General features: G+C 41.9%; 1 protein-coding gene across 2 annotated transcripts in view; it reads right to left on the bottom strand.

Moving 5' to 3' along the window:
- Positions 1-15,038, bottom strand: part of SRPX (sushi repeat containing protein X-linked) — a gene marked incomplete at its 5' end in the record, with an annotated part of 82,246 nt that overhangs the window by 24,270 nt on the left and 42,938 nt on the right. Inside the window, 3 exons of one of the 2 annotated variants that reach the window (XM_080910501.1) lie at positions 4,112-4,288; positions 6,024-6,215; positions 10,492-10,551. In XM_080910501.1, coding sequence (XP_080766627.1) covers positions 4,112-4,288; positions 6,024-6,215; positions 10,492-10,551 — 429 coding nt within the window. The remainder of the gene's footprint in view (positions 1-4,111; positions 4,289-6,023; positions 6,216-10,491; positions 10,552-15,038) is intronic. The other variant, XM_080910500.1, reaches the window with a different exon arrangement.

Raw genomic sequence — 15,038 nt, 5'->3', positions numbered from 1 at the left:
GCTTACTTTGCCTATGCTTGTCATTTGTCATGGAGCTCTAAACACTTGGGTACCCTGCACCCACTTTCCATTCCCACCTAGTTGTCTACCCAAATCCCATTCCTCCCATATACTTGAGCCTTGTCTCAGCAAATGGGAAGATGAATTGCCTGAAACTGGGGTTCATTTCTTACTTTCTTCCCTCTCCCTCTGGGCAAGTTCCAGGGCCATCTGGTCTGGTTTTGGACATGCTTGCTGCTTTTTGAGAACAATCAGCATTTTATTTCCATTGTTGTGCACAATCTGGAAATCTGAACAGTATGTCCCTAGAGTGCCCTGCCAAAGCTTGCTTAGCAGAAAGAGTTTTGAGCTTCTCCTCTCCAGCACCATAATCTCTGCTCCTTCCATCATGAGGACACTGAGATTTGACTGGTTTCTCTTGGTTTGTTTTCAAGAGCTAGTTCGCACACAGCAAAGCACGGGAAGATACCAGAGGTAGCATCTGTGAGGTGCCCTTCTTCTCTGAACACATGGACTTAGAGATGGGCATGTCTAGATCTCACCCCTTCAGCATATTCTATCTGTCCTCCCTGAGCAGGTCACTCCAGAGAGGCACAGTAGGATTCAGGAGACACTGCCTATTCAGAGAAAAGGGATTCTGCCAAACATTTTTGTTGGCACTCAGCTCTGCCATATCATTCCCTTTAGGGTCTGCACAGTGTCTTAATACAATGCACACAAATATGTGTATATTCCTTTGTCAGCTGGGTGCCATTCTGGTCTCCCTGACCTGAGAAAGAGGGAAGAAAGACAGTAGAAGCCACTGTATTTCTATAAGGACCATCAATGAATATTTTCTGAGCTCTTCCTTCCCATCCATCATGATGTTAAATTACTAGGCTGTGAAGAGCTGTGGCCGACTCTACCACCTCACTGTTGCTCCTCTAGCCTGTTCTAAATAGTGGATTCTGCCTGTAAAGAGTTGTCAATAATGATATTGCAGTGGTCAGTCTTGGCTGCCAAATTGATTAATTTGAGAAATGACTAAGGTGCTGATGAGACACTCCACTGCTTATGTGTATTTCTGATGGTGGCTAACTACAAGAAAGAGACTCCCTCATTATAGGTGGCCACATCCCATACTCTGGAGCCTTGATGAAAAAAAAAAAAACATGGAAAATGGGAAATCTAACAAACATGCGCATTTCACCTTCCTCTTTCTCTCCTTCACTCTCCTCTGTCTTAGACTCTCTCCTAGATGCCCCCTCTTCTGGACACCATGAGGTGACTGGCTCTGCCCTTTCCCAGCATGATGAACTGAAGAAACCCATGAGCCAAAATACATCTTCCTGGGAGTTGTCAAAGTCAACATTTTTATTGCAATAATGAAAAAACTGACAAAGAATACATTTGTGGTTTTACTCTTTCATTTTTTTCCTGTGCACCCACTTTGGGTTTTTTAATGATCTTTTATTTGTGTGTATATATTAAGTATGTATAGGTCATGTGTATGTGGTTGCCATCAGAGGACAGATAAGGACATCAGATCACCCTGGAGCAGTTACAAGCACCTCAGCATACCAACTTGGGTGCTGAGAACTAAATTCAAGTCTATTTGAGAACAGTGCCCATACACTCACAATCACTGAAGCGTCTCTGTAGCCTTTCTTACACTTTTGTAATCAGGTCCCTTAGCTACATTTTCCTGTGCTTGAAAAACTTAAAATGATTTTTGTCCTGGTCACTGCCCAATAAAAAAAATAAAAAAATAAAAATTTGGGGTCCATTGTTTTCAAACAGATTAAAGCTGTGGTATAGTCTATAACTGTTCAAGCAGGGTATTGATTACATCTTCAACTCATCTCTTGCCATAAAGTTGGAGTAATAACAACAGGTTACCAGTAAAGACAATGGACAGCGCTGCTATCTAAACCTCCCAAGACCCAGCTAGAGATGCTGTCTCATACTGGTCCCAAGAAGACATCAGATTCAATTCTTGGTCTTGAAGTAATTACCTCTGCCTCCCAGGACATGGAGCAATCAAGAGATCCCAATGTTATAACATAGGAGTCTGAAGTAAGCAGTTTTCTACAGAATGGGCAGACACAGGCAGGGCAGGACCCAGGTTCCTATGTCAACCTAGGACCAAATCAACCTCCTTGATTTAGCAACTTCAGCACAGACAGCCTGGGGACATAATCTAAGGCATGGCTCTGTGCAACCTTAAGCAAGTCAAGTGAGGTCTCAGCTTTCATCCATAGAAAAGGGGGATGGGGAGTATACTGGTTGGTTGTGTGTCAACTTGAGACAAGCTGAACTTATCACAGAGAAAGGAGCCTCAGTTGAGAAAATGCCTCCTTGAGATCCAGCTGTAACGCATTTTCTCAACTAGTGATCAAGGGGGGAGGGCCCAGCCCATTGTGGGTGGTTCCATCCCTGGGCTGGTAGACCTGGGTTATATAAGAAAGCAGGCTGAGCAAGCCACGGAAGCAAGCCAGCAAGGAACATCCCTCCATGGTCTCTGCATCAGCTCCTGCCTCCTGACATGCTTGAGTTCCAGTCCTGCTTCCTTTGGTGATGAATAGCAATATGGAAGTGTGAGCTGAATAAACCCTTTCCTCCCCAAGTTGCTTCTTGGTCGTGATGTTTGTGCAGGAATAGAAACCCTGACTAAGACAGGGAGGAATTAGGGAAAGGAGTGAGTGGTGAGTATGATGAAAATGCATCCTGTGACAATTCAAAGAATAAATACAATTCTATTTTTAAACAATGTGGGGTCGGATTTTAATGTTCCTTAAGAGCAGGACCTGAAAGCTCTCATAGTTTAAGAGTAAATGAACCACTGTAACAGTGGTGGTCAAGCACTTGCAAAGGGACTTCAGAACAATATCAGTGCTTCAGAGATTCAGGCTCCAGTGGCAGTCAGTGTGGAAAACCCTGTCTTGCGGATAGGTGCCCAATGTCTGAAGAGACAGCAGAATTTAAAGGTGCCATTTGGTTTTATGTCTGCAAGATCTCATTCTTCTACCTTCTAAGTGTCTTCCTCCTAGTGTTGATGATTCTGATCTGAGGACAGTGGTTTTGAGTATAAAGACACTCAATGTCTTCCCATGTTTTAACTCCTGAAGCAGGTTTTTCATCTTCAGCTCACTCCAGAATTACCTTCACTGGCTTTTATAGAAGTAAATTGTTGGGCTCCACTCTGGAGTTTCTAAGATTTCCAGTCTCAGACTGGGCAGGAAATTTGCAATTTTGCTAATGCTGCTTCCAAACAGTAAGCATGGATCTCCAGCAGGAAAATCATCTGAGATGCTTTTAGAATTCTGTTGGCCTCCTCCAGATGCCCTTTTCAGGCTATCTGAATCAGAATCTCTAAGGTAGGATACTGAAAGGTACCCAGGTGACAATTACACGTAGCTACAGTGGTCATCATCAGAAAGGTTAATTTTCTTCCCTAGGGCCACTGAAAAATATCTAAAGACATTTCTTATAGCTACAACTAGGCTGGGGCCAGGGTTCAAGGATAGTGTCACTTAGTGGGTAAAATCCAAGAACACTGTTAAATATTGCAAAGGGTAAAGGACCACAACAAAAATTGGCACCAAATGTCTGTTGTTCCAATGTTAGGAAACTTTCTTTTACAGGATCAACCCCAGACCTAAATCTCAAGACCTGCTGAGTTCAAGTCTGTATTTTCCTCAAGGTCCCAGAGAATTTGAGAAAATTTGAGAAACAGTACCTGAGGTTAGTAGCCCTCTATGTGAAGCTTTTAAAATCCCTGGAGGGCCTATGAAAATGCAAAATACCGGGCCCTAATTCCAGGATTTTGAATTCAGGAAGCAGAGGGGGTATGAGAGTTTACAGTTCAAGTAAGCTCCCAGGAGTGGCAGCTGCCAGTCTAAAAATTGACCACAGTCTGCTAGCTGTAAGCTGGTTGCATTGAAGTCAGCTAAGACAAAGACTGAGGTATAAGGGTTTGGGGCTTAGGACCCGAGGGACTAGTGAATGCAATGCTGTCTGTTTCGGTTGTGAACATAGTACACTGTTGATTGCTTTAATGTGTGTTATACTAACAAAGACCCATATATTCTCTCCAAAGACAGGACCCCCGAGGGCTGGGATACTTTCTTACCTACACAGGAGGCTGGTCGGCCACTCCACGCCTTGTTGTCCATGCATGTGACTGTCCTTTCTCCTTTCAGTGTATATCCTGGTGAGCAATAGTACTCACACCGAGAGTTAAAGTAGGCACCATCCACACACTTAAACCCTCCATTTGCTGGCATGGCCAGGGTAGGACATCGCTTTTCTGTAAAGGATAGAATCAGATATCCAGGATTTCTTAGTTTTTGTCCAGAAGTTCAGAAGTCTTGTCCAAATGTTTGGAAAACATGCAGTGAACAGTTTGCTACCATAAAACATGTGGCATTAAAAAAATATAACATGTGGCACTAATCAATACAACATGCGGCATCTGCCTACGTGTCACACAGAAGACATGATGCTTCAGATCACAATAGGTTACAATCCAGCCACAACATTGTTCTAGACTGAATTGCCCAGAAGCAAACCCTGAGAGAAGGAAGGAAGTGCTGCCAGAGGAAGACCAGTGGATAAATAAGGGAGAGAGAGGAGAATGGTAACCAGGGCACTCGCAAGGGATGAGGGAGAACAGAGTCAGCTCCAGCTTGCTCCTTTAAGAGCACCCTGGAGGGAAGATGGCAGTTCCCACTCAAACGCCACACCCGGAAATACCCTTTAGCCAGCCATCCATTGGACAGAACAGCCTGATGAGAAAGCTTGTCTCTTCTATAGAAAAAAAAATGTTGGGCAGATGATTCACACTTGTAATTCTAAGATGCTGGGCACTGAGATGGTGATGATAAACAATCAAACAAGGAGACAAAAGTGGGTAGAGAAGCAGCATCAGGACAGTTTTCTGAAAGAGGTTTCTTCTTTCTCTGAAGAAAGCTGACGCGGGCAAGTGTGACCATGTCTGGTGACACTGCTGGCAATCCCAGCTTCTTAGAAGACTGAGGCAGGAAGATGACAAGGTCAAAACCAGCATGGGCTACAAACTGTGTTTCCATCAGCCTTATGTTAAGGCAGAGTCTCACCAAGTCAAGAGACTGTCTTTTGTTTTGTTTTTGTTCTTAAAGCTAGAAATACAACAGATTTGCCCTCAGAAGATACCAGGAGCCATGAACAAGTCACGTGGAAATGTGGTAAAACATTGCTAAGTGTGTATTACAAAGATCTAGTTATATCATCTACATATTTTGGACCACATGTCTACAGTCCTGAGCAGTGGTTTCCCCCAACCATATCTACCATGTACTGTGCAAAACTTGAATGTAGGTTGAAGGCTTGGAAAGCATTGGGTGACCAGTAAGACATGGCAACTTTGTGTATAATAAAGGCATCCAAAGTAGTCTTCACTAATGCTATACCATCTACAGTCTTAATACAGAAGAACTTGTCATGAAGGAGACCATGTCATTAGTCTACCGGCCTCTGGAGTTAGCCAGCAAGCAAGGAATCTACAGATGAGCTTTGAGACATTGCCCCTGAAATGCAACATCAACTTCCTCCCAGGCCCACTCCATTGCACAGACAGGATCACTTCATTAGTGACTCTCCCTTGCACACCTAAATCCTACTCTTCAGGACCTTTGCTTTTCATGATTTTCTTTTTCTTTAATCTCTCACTGAGGAGTCCCTAGTTTAAAACCCTTCCTGTATCCATCCCATGTCTTTCACCTCTACCTAGTTACCTATACAAGCCCTGGAAGTTTATTTACTACTAAATCACCAGCAACTCTTTGCAACCTTGTATTTACTGAACAAATATCACTGGTGTCCTGGAAAATATATCTATTCTTTCCCCAAACAGTATACCACATCCCTTTTTGGAAAAGAAGCACACACCCACTCTGCTATACTATAGAAATCAACTAGCTTTAAATCACCACTTGGTGAAAAGCTTCATCTCATAGCAAAGCCGTTTTGTTCCTGAAGACTCAGCACAGTTGTAGTCTACTTACGTTTGCAGATGACCTTATCCGACCAGCGCTTGTTTGACTGGCAGATGAGCTGGGAAGATCCATGAAGCTCATAGCCTTTCCTGCATCGAATGTCACACCTGGTCCCCAAGGCTGTTTTGTAGTATCCCCCAGGAGGGGCCCTGCAGTACACATCCCCATACTTCACCTTGATGGGAGAGCACCATGGGGTGTCTACAGGCAGAAACAAGCAAAGGGAGAAATAAGAAGTGACAGGTTTAGACCATGCAGCCCTTCATTCTGCACTCTCATATTGACTACAGTCCAGATTCTGAACCCCCAATGGTGTCCTGTGCCTTATGTACCTCTAGATAAGAAGGCTATAGCTGTGAGACTGAGAACCAGACACAATTAGCTATGAATCCAAATTCCTTTAAATAGTTCTTTGATACGGGAAAGCTACCTCAACTCTCTGAGTCCAAGCTATGGCAATAACAGGCAAATGTTAGAAGGGATAAAGACTGTATGTCTATCTATCACCAAGCACAATGCAAGAGCAAAGCAAGTGTTCAATAAACTTTAGTTCTTTCTAGTATTTCCCTTAATGTGATATCCCAGTGTCTTGAGATTAATTGGTGGCGCAGTAAATTTTCACCCTAGCTATCTATACACAGTCAAATAACTGTCGTTTCCTCCCAGCTGTATGCATTTTTCTCTATAAAGAAAAACACCAGTGCTCTTGTTTACTAATTTGAACTAAGCTATAGCAGTGTTTGCAATGGAGTGTCATGATGGCTTACACTCGTGGAACAAGTGCTCCAAGTAAGGAAACGATCGCCCTTTTCAGATGTCTGCAGCTATACCCTATTTAGATGAGAGTGACACCCCCTCCGATGAAAAATTTGATCTTGAGTTCATAGTTGCTGTGTTGGCTAGTGTTTGTGAACTTGACACAAACTGGAGTCACCCAGAAAGGTGAAACTTTGACTGAGGAATTGTCTCCATTAGATTGGCCTATTGACATGTCTATAGGAAACTTTCTTGAATATTTATTGATGGCCCAAATAATGGGTGCAGGTGGTGCCAACTCTGAGCCGGTGATCCTGGATGTTACGCATAAGAAAGCAAGCTGAGCAAGCTATATGAAGAACAAACCAGTTAGCAGCTTTCCTGCAGAGGCTCTGCTTCAGTTCCTGCTTTGGCTTTCCCTACTGGTAGACTATATAACCTATAGGCTCTCCCAAAGAAACCTTTCCTACCCTAGTTGCTTTGGTCAGTGTTTTATCATGGCAACAGAGAAGCAAACTAGGACAACTGCCCAAAGCATACATAGGGTGTCATCATAAAGCTGAACCTCTCCCCTGTCTTTGGAACGTACTCTCTTGAGAACCATGTGAAGGAACCTTCCATGCAAAGGAAGATTATCTTCTTAGTGGGAGAGTTCCTGAAGCAGACAGTCCATGCATCTTTGCACTATCTGGGGGTCAGGGACAAGTCCCTTCGAGTCTGGAGGTAGGTGTAGAGTCAATGCACTGAACCAGAACTACTTTCCTACAGCTGCCTGGCTCTTCATTCCCCACCAGAACCTGTGCTACTTTATATGGTGTAAGTTCGCCATCATGTGGCCATAAAGGTACACAGGCCTCCTTCTACTTCCCAGGAAGGCTCTCCTAAGAATGTGCTGTAAAGGATCCTGTCCAGGTCTTGACAGCAGAACATCCTTTTTACTCTGATGTTTCCAGGTTTCCCTTGGCTAATGCTTTTATCTTATAATGGTTGTCAGAAAGTTGTGAGGCGATTGGAAATTTAAGACCCAAGTAACATTCCCTAGATGTCCTTGATAGAGATGATAAGGACTTACCCTAGAATTCATTTATTCAGGTCCACCATGTGGATTCAGATGTGCAGAGCACACATCAGGCCTACAGACCTTCCTGGAACAATTCCTTACTGGAAAATTTTATAATCAGTCTACACATACTGTGTATATTTATGATCTATGTAAGATCTATGTGTGTTTTCATATATAGCAAATATACATTTGAATGCAGCATGCAATTAGCAGATTTGTCTCCCTTATTCAGACTCTTCAAATTCTTCTGTTGTGGCTGACTACATATCCAAAAGCTGTGCTGTTGTCACCATGGGGAGGAAAAGTAATCTTGTATTCATTTAATTGCAAAAGGCATTTTATTTTTTGTTATCTTCCTAAACATCTCTTTGGAAGGTATTTAAATAGTTTGTCAGTTCTTTAGTAACATTGATGGGAATGTAAGTGTGCATGATTTGAATGAAAGGGCAGACAAGCACCATGAGTTAGTCAAAGTGAATTAACACAGTGTTTAACATCGAGGCTTGGAAGAAAAAAAGACCTTGTACCCTTGCAGTTAAGACAAGGTTTATCGAGGAGACATCTAAACTGATTAATCAGGAAAGCCTTTGCATCTCCCGGGGCCAATGTGATAAGCACTGTAATTAAATGGAGTCCGTAGAGCTGGCCGCACACTGCAGCAGGCTAATGAGGAACTACGAGTGCACTGTGGATATGAGCCAAAACACCTGTTCAGATTCAAGTGCAGCCCGAGGGAGGGACAAGGGACTTTCTCCCTCCTCTAACCTTTGATACCTTCTTCTATAAACACTCTATTAACTCGGGGTAATTCTGATACATCTCATGCGCCTTCCCCTTTCCTCAAGTAGTATGAATATGCTCTGGTACCCCAAGTGCATCAATCCTTATTCTGTCCCCAGCCCTCAAATAAGTAAATAAATAAATACAATCAAATAAGTAAATAAGATGTCACATACTGGGAACCTGCTATATGCTATTTAATCTTTCTTCTTTTAAATCTGACTTGATTCAAATCACTTATTGATTATGTACTCTGTGCTAGATGATGGGAGGAGCTTTATATTCCATAGCTAAGGTCGCAGTTAGTCATGGTTGACCTCTAAATCTTAAAATAAATGACACTTAAAGATGAATAGAGCACCTTCTTGCATGAATAAGGTCTTAGGTCCAATCTTTATCATAACAACAATAACAACAAGAAAAAGTCCTTTAACTCTCTGTATTACAAAATTTTAAGATATATAGCATGTTTTGATATGTGTGTGTATATACATATAAAATATATAGTGTCATTCCTACAGGCAAGCCATCTAACTGACAACAGAAATGATTTATCATGCAAACATTTATTTTTAGACATTCAGGTCAGATTCTGGAATAGGCATATTTTTGGATACATTATTTGCTTTCTATCTCGAAAGGCTATGAGGTGAGGCTAGCACACCAAGCACAATGAACTCAGGACACACTGCTTCCCATTGGATGTATGTCTCTTCACACTGCATGTGTGCTAGGACTCTTCTTAAACTAAGGACTCGCAAAGAACTTAAAAACAAAAACAAACAAAAAAAAAAAAAAAAAAACAAAAAAAACAAAAAAAAACTTTCAGGAAGTCTTATGAATCAGAGCATCTCCTTACCCCAAACATCAGACTAGAAATTTGTGATTGGTTGAATTGCTTAATGTTTATGACAATGACGGTAGGAACTGTTGTAGTCAGAAATCAAAGCAAATGTGGGAACACACCAAGGCACAGGCACCAGCCATTGTTTAGAAAGACTTTCCCCTTCAAAGGCTGTTTCAAGTCTCCGATAGCTCAGAAGTGTCACAACAGTCTAGGGTAGTGTTTGCCTGCTAGAGTATGAATGCATTTCTTGAACCAAATGTCAAAATGAAACTTTAGCAGACTGTTTCCTTGACAGTTTTCCTCTGCAGTATGAGGAAGCTGTTCCGGACAGAAAGCGATTAAATGTACCTTCATTTCTGCCCTGAGCTCTCTGGCTTCGGGGAAACTGCAGCAGAAGTTGCAGATAGACTTACCTGAGCCAGTACAGAAGCTTCTTCCTTAGGCTTTAGATACCTGCTGGGAGTGGATACTGGGGGGAACTGTGTAGAGCTGGATTTCCTATTGTTAAGATTCATTTCAGCAACAGCACATTTTACTTATCATTTTAGGAGCCATGCTTGGCTCAGAAAGAGCATGAAATAAGCTCATGAAAATCAAGGATTCCCCTTCTCCGTGCACTCAGTACATTAGCAGCAGTGAGCTTAGCATTCACCTTGGGTGGTTTGCTCTGCACAGTACTGGCTGTAATGTATGAACCAGGCTTGATTTTCACTATCATCAGCTACAGCTTGCCTTGGCAGAAGTGAAAACAGTAAAGAGATTTAGGAGAATAAAATGACCACGGGGTGCTGAAAGGCAGCGCTCCCAAGATTTCGTTCTTTCTTTTTTTTTTTTTCTTCCTTCTTTCTGGTTTCCTATTGGAAGAACCAGTGTCTATGCACATTGCTTTTTAAGTATTTATTTTCCTGGACAGGCAATTAGAATGCCAATGTGTTGTCTGGTCACTTTATTACAGTCTGCTCTGTGAAGTCGTAGAGAAAAAATCTCCTGGCATCAGCAGGTACTTGTCAGCACATAAGCAAAGCATTCACCTTTATAGAGAGAGTGTGAGTACCAGACTCCATCGTCTTCTAGTGGTGAGTCTCCAGATCCTACAATAAAAAAAGAACAGAAACTGCAGCAAGAAAAGCCACACAGTATGGGCGCATATTTCAAAGCATCGCGTTGGCATCGTCCATGCAAGGGATGCTATTAGGTTGCAGAGCCAAGAGCAGAAGCTTCTGTGACCACTGGCGAAGGGACAGGGACCTCTCAGAGTGAACCTGGCTCGGCTATGGTGGCTAGAGCCAATCAAAATGAGCCTCCGACTGTTTTTGGAATTAGCACAGGGCCATATGAAATTCTGGAATCTGGAAAGAAACAGAAAGTCAACTTCACTCTGAGACGATGCCAAGGTATATGAAGCTCATGCCAGAGCAGACACTATAAAATGTGTGCGACTCAGACCCAACCCATAGTTCTTCCAGTAGACAAAGATAACCCAGTAGAACCTTGTATTTGTAGTACCTTTAAAAAGTTCACCTTTTTAATGAATTTGGATGGATACCATGAAGGGAAATCAAATCATGTATATATATACATATATAATATCTGTGTTAGGAAATCTGTATTGAAACTGAGGATTTGGTTTATTCAGAGTTGCTTGTCTAGATAAGACTAAAGTGAAATTTCTCAAGCAGTCTTACTACCCTCAAATCCCATAGGCTGGGCAAGGAGGAGAGACAGTATGATTTGAAATGAACTCATTTGGAAGTTAAGTCATTTTGTGAATCTTAGATATGCATTCCCATGGAGAGCGGATCTTTAACCATCGAAGTCGTCAGCAAGTCTCAGGCTTCAACATGGCAATCCTAAATGTAGGTATTTTATTCTGACCACCAACCCTTACATCAGCACCATTTTAGCCACAAATTTACTTCCCACTGAAATTGAAAAGAAAAGCCTCTCCAAGGAGCTTATTCAAACCTCCATCAGGGTGAGCTCATAATCAATAGCCCCCATTTCATTGGTGTTCTTTAGGAGAGATGGAGGACAAAGAAACAAAAAGCAAGACAAAGAGGGCAGCTGCAATGTGACCATTTGGAGAAATTCCCCCAACCAGAAGAAATCATTCCTGTGTTCTGCTTAGTGAAAGATTTCTGTACCTGAGCCCTTGGCTACACAGGCTATACAAAGTTACAGACTTTTCATTGCTCCATGTCAAATAGTAAACATGTGGACATGAAACCTAGGAATGCAACCTAGGAACATGAATCAAAAGCCTGGTATCAAATCCCTGCTGGAAGTCTAGCCCAAGGAAATAGCAGAATTCCAAGTGAGTCTTGAATCATACAAATTTAAAAAAAAAAACAACATCATGAATAGTGATCTCTCTCTGTCTCTCGCTGTCTCTCTCTCTGTGTCTCTCTCTGTCTCTGTCTCTCTCTCTCTCTCTCTCTCTCTCTCTCTCTCTCTCTCTCTCTCTCTCTCTCTCTCTCTCTCTCTCTCTCACACACACACACACACACACACACACAATCTGTACCTCAGTTAAATGGTCCTGAGGATTCAGCATAAACTGTCACCCACCCATTCCACAAACTTTTGGTCCAAACTGACTTCCTTAGGTTTTTTTTTCCAGTTCTGAACAATCTCTGGGCACAGCTTCTCCATTAGTCTGCCATTTAGACATAAGTGTTTCTTGGAGCTACAGATTACGTCCTTTTCTCCACAATTTTCCCCAGTCCAATCATATTTATGTACCTCACTTTAACCATCCCCTTGTGCTTATGAAAAATTCATTATTTCCAGCCTCAAACTTTCAAAGGCTAGAGCTTTAACAGTGCATATGGCTCCAATACACAATGAGAATGTAGTCCCCAAAGCACGGATTCTGACATTCTTAGAACGGGTTATATTTCCTATGAGGAGCAATTCCTTTAATTTCACACACCCAAGTTTCTGAACCAAGCCTGAAGTTAATCACTTGCACAAATTCTGAGACTATATGGGTGTCTGGCATGTAATTGACAATTGTCCTCAACAACCACAAAGTGTACATCTTGATTGGTCTATAGGGTTGTTCTTTTCTACAATAAAACATGTCAACAGTCAAGCCAATATTCTCAGTTCTTACTATTCTGTAGGTCCTGAGACAAGAAACACCAACTCTCCACAACTCCATATTTTATGAGCCCTATAACACCCTTTCTCACAGTACTCAACACTAATTGTCTGGTGCAATGGTTACATTTCTTGGTGCCTAGGTCTAATCTCTTAGCTGGACTGGATTTGCAAATCCTTTATTGAAGGAACTTTTGCTGTGTATATCATAATAATATAACCAATTATTCGAGACTTAGAGAACCAGGAACCACAAAGAGGTACTTCATAGTGGCCTGTTTTAAACCACAAATGCATTGTGTATTAAGTGAGCACACTGTAAATATCTGAGAATAGATGAGCCACACCAAACATTGTTTAGGGGCTCCCATTTACAGGTCTTGTTTCACTGTTTCTTAGTCCTTTGGAAATAGGAAGTTTACAAAGCATAATAGTTCCTAGATTCTCTTACACATAGACTGTGAACAAGTCGCATTTTAGAGATTTGAAAGATGAAAGGGAAGGGACATTATTCTTTGTAATTATTGGTAGTTTTTAATTATTTGAGAATTTTAAATATGCAATTTTGGTAAGGTCCACTCCATCCATTTTGTTCCAATCCATTCTATATTTTCTCTACCATTTTCTCTTCCAACTTCAAGTGATCCCTCCCTCTTCCTCCTCTTCCTCTACCTCCACCTCCTCCTCTTCCTGGGGCTGCATCCCTGAAGAAAACTGTCTCTCACACACAGACAAGTCATTGGTTGCAATAACATTGCAGCTAGGAGTGGGTCTTGCCTCACCAGTGGTGGAATTTTGTCTGGCTTGACCTTGTGCATGTAGACCCAATTGTAGTTAATTCATGTGTGTAGAGCACTTTTCTTTTTTACATGTCCTCCTTTACTGTAGACATCAGCTGCCTCGGGCTCTTCAGCCTTTCTGCTCCTCTTCTTGGATGATCCCTGAGCCTTGCAGGGGTATGTGATATATATGTCCCATTTATGTCTAACCACTCCACAGCATCTTATTCTCTGCATGTGGACCAGTAGTGGGTCTATGTGTTCATCACCACCTACTGCAGAAAGAAGCTTCTTAGATGAATGTTGAAAGATGCACTATGAGTATAAAGATGAGACTTAGGAGGAGTTGATTTATTTAGCACAATAACAATATTAGACTCTCCCCCACAAAAACCTAGCCATGGATTTTGGCCCAACTAATGGTAAGTAAGTATCTGGTTACTGCCGTAACATTTGTGACACTACTTTGTCCAGTGGGCAGATCTTGACAAACCAGTCATTATAGCTCACAGGTTTGTCAGATGAGTGAAACTGTGGATTAAGCCCACCCCCGGGGTGTGCATTAGACCCTCCAGTGGTGTGCCTGCCATCCAGTAAAGATGAAATACCCACATCAATACCAGGTTGTGTTCTCCATGCCCTGTGAGTCAAATATCTGGTGTCTCCAACAATAGAGTCCTATCAATTTCCAGACAATAACAAAGAGCAATAGCAATGCTTGTATTATTTAGAGTTTTATAGGTTCACACCGGCTAATAAGTCCAAAAGAGGTAACTCATTCCTGTGGTATTGTGGAGGCATTGCCAACCTTGTGTACCAGCTAGTTTTATGACAACTTAACACAAACTAGAGTCATCAGAGAGGAGGGATCCTCAATTGAGAAAATAGCTCCATAAGACCCGGCTGTAGGCAAATCTGTAGGCATTTTTCTTAATTATTGACCAGTGTGGAGGGCTCAGACTATAACCCTCTGTCAGATGTAAAGATTTTTTTTTCTCCATTCTCTAGTCTGCTTTTGTAGGCTCCTTTGCTATTAGAAGCTTTTAAGTTTTATGAAATTGTGTTAGTAATTGTTGGTCTTAGGGAAGGTCTTATTAATTTCCTTAGTTATGTGTACAGGAAATATGCTCTAGTGGCTGTGTTGGCAGCAATGAGGTGCCATGCCCACAGTCCCTTCTCTAGCATTGTAGGGTAGACAGAATGTGACATTGATAGTGATGGGAATAAAATAAAAAAAAACCCAGCACTGTGATAACCTTGGTGCGACAGCAATGATATTGACCCGTGATGCAGACTTCCCCACTTCCCTGATGAGTTCAACTGATTTTGTGAGCTTTTTATTCCTTCCATTCATTTCCTTTGGCCCCAAGTGGTTAGTGATGGTTATTTTTCCTACCTTCAACCCTAGCAAAGATTCAAGCAAACCAACTCAGAGATGAGCATGTGTTTTCTTTTGCTACAGTTAGGTTCTAAAATGTTCCCCCAAGGTTTGTGTGTCATAAACTTGGTCCTCAGGGCGACAATATTGGATATCATGAAATGAGCAGCGTTTTGTGGCCCATGTACTTCAATAATGCTCTGCCTTATTGTGTGTCCCCAAACAATCAATACAACTAGCCATGAACTGAAACTGTGAGCCAAGAGAATTATTTCATTCTTTAAACTGATTTTTTTCTCTAGTATTTTATCAGATTGAG

Source organism: Micromys minutus (assembly GCF_963924665.1).
Source record: "Micromys minutus genome assembly, chromosome: X".
Classification (NCBI taxonomy): Eukaryota; Metazoa; Chordata; class Mammalia; order Rodentia; family Muridae; genus Micromys; species Micromys minutus.
Note: the sequence above shows the minus strand (reverse complement) of the source record. Positions and strands in the feature narration are given on the sequence as shown.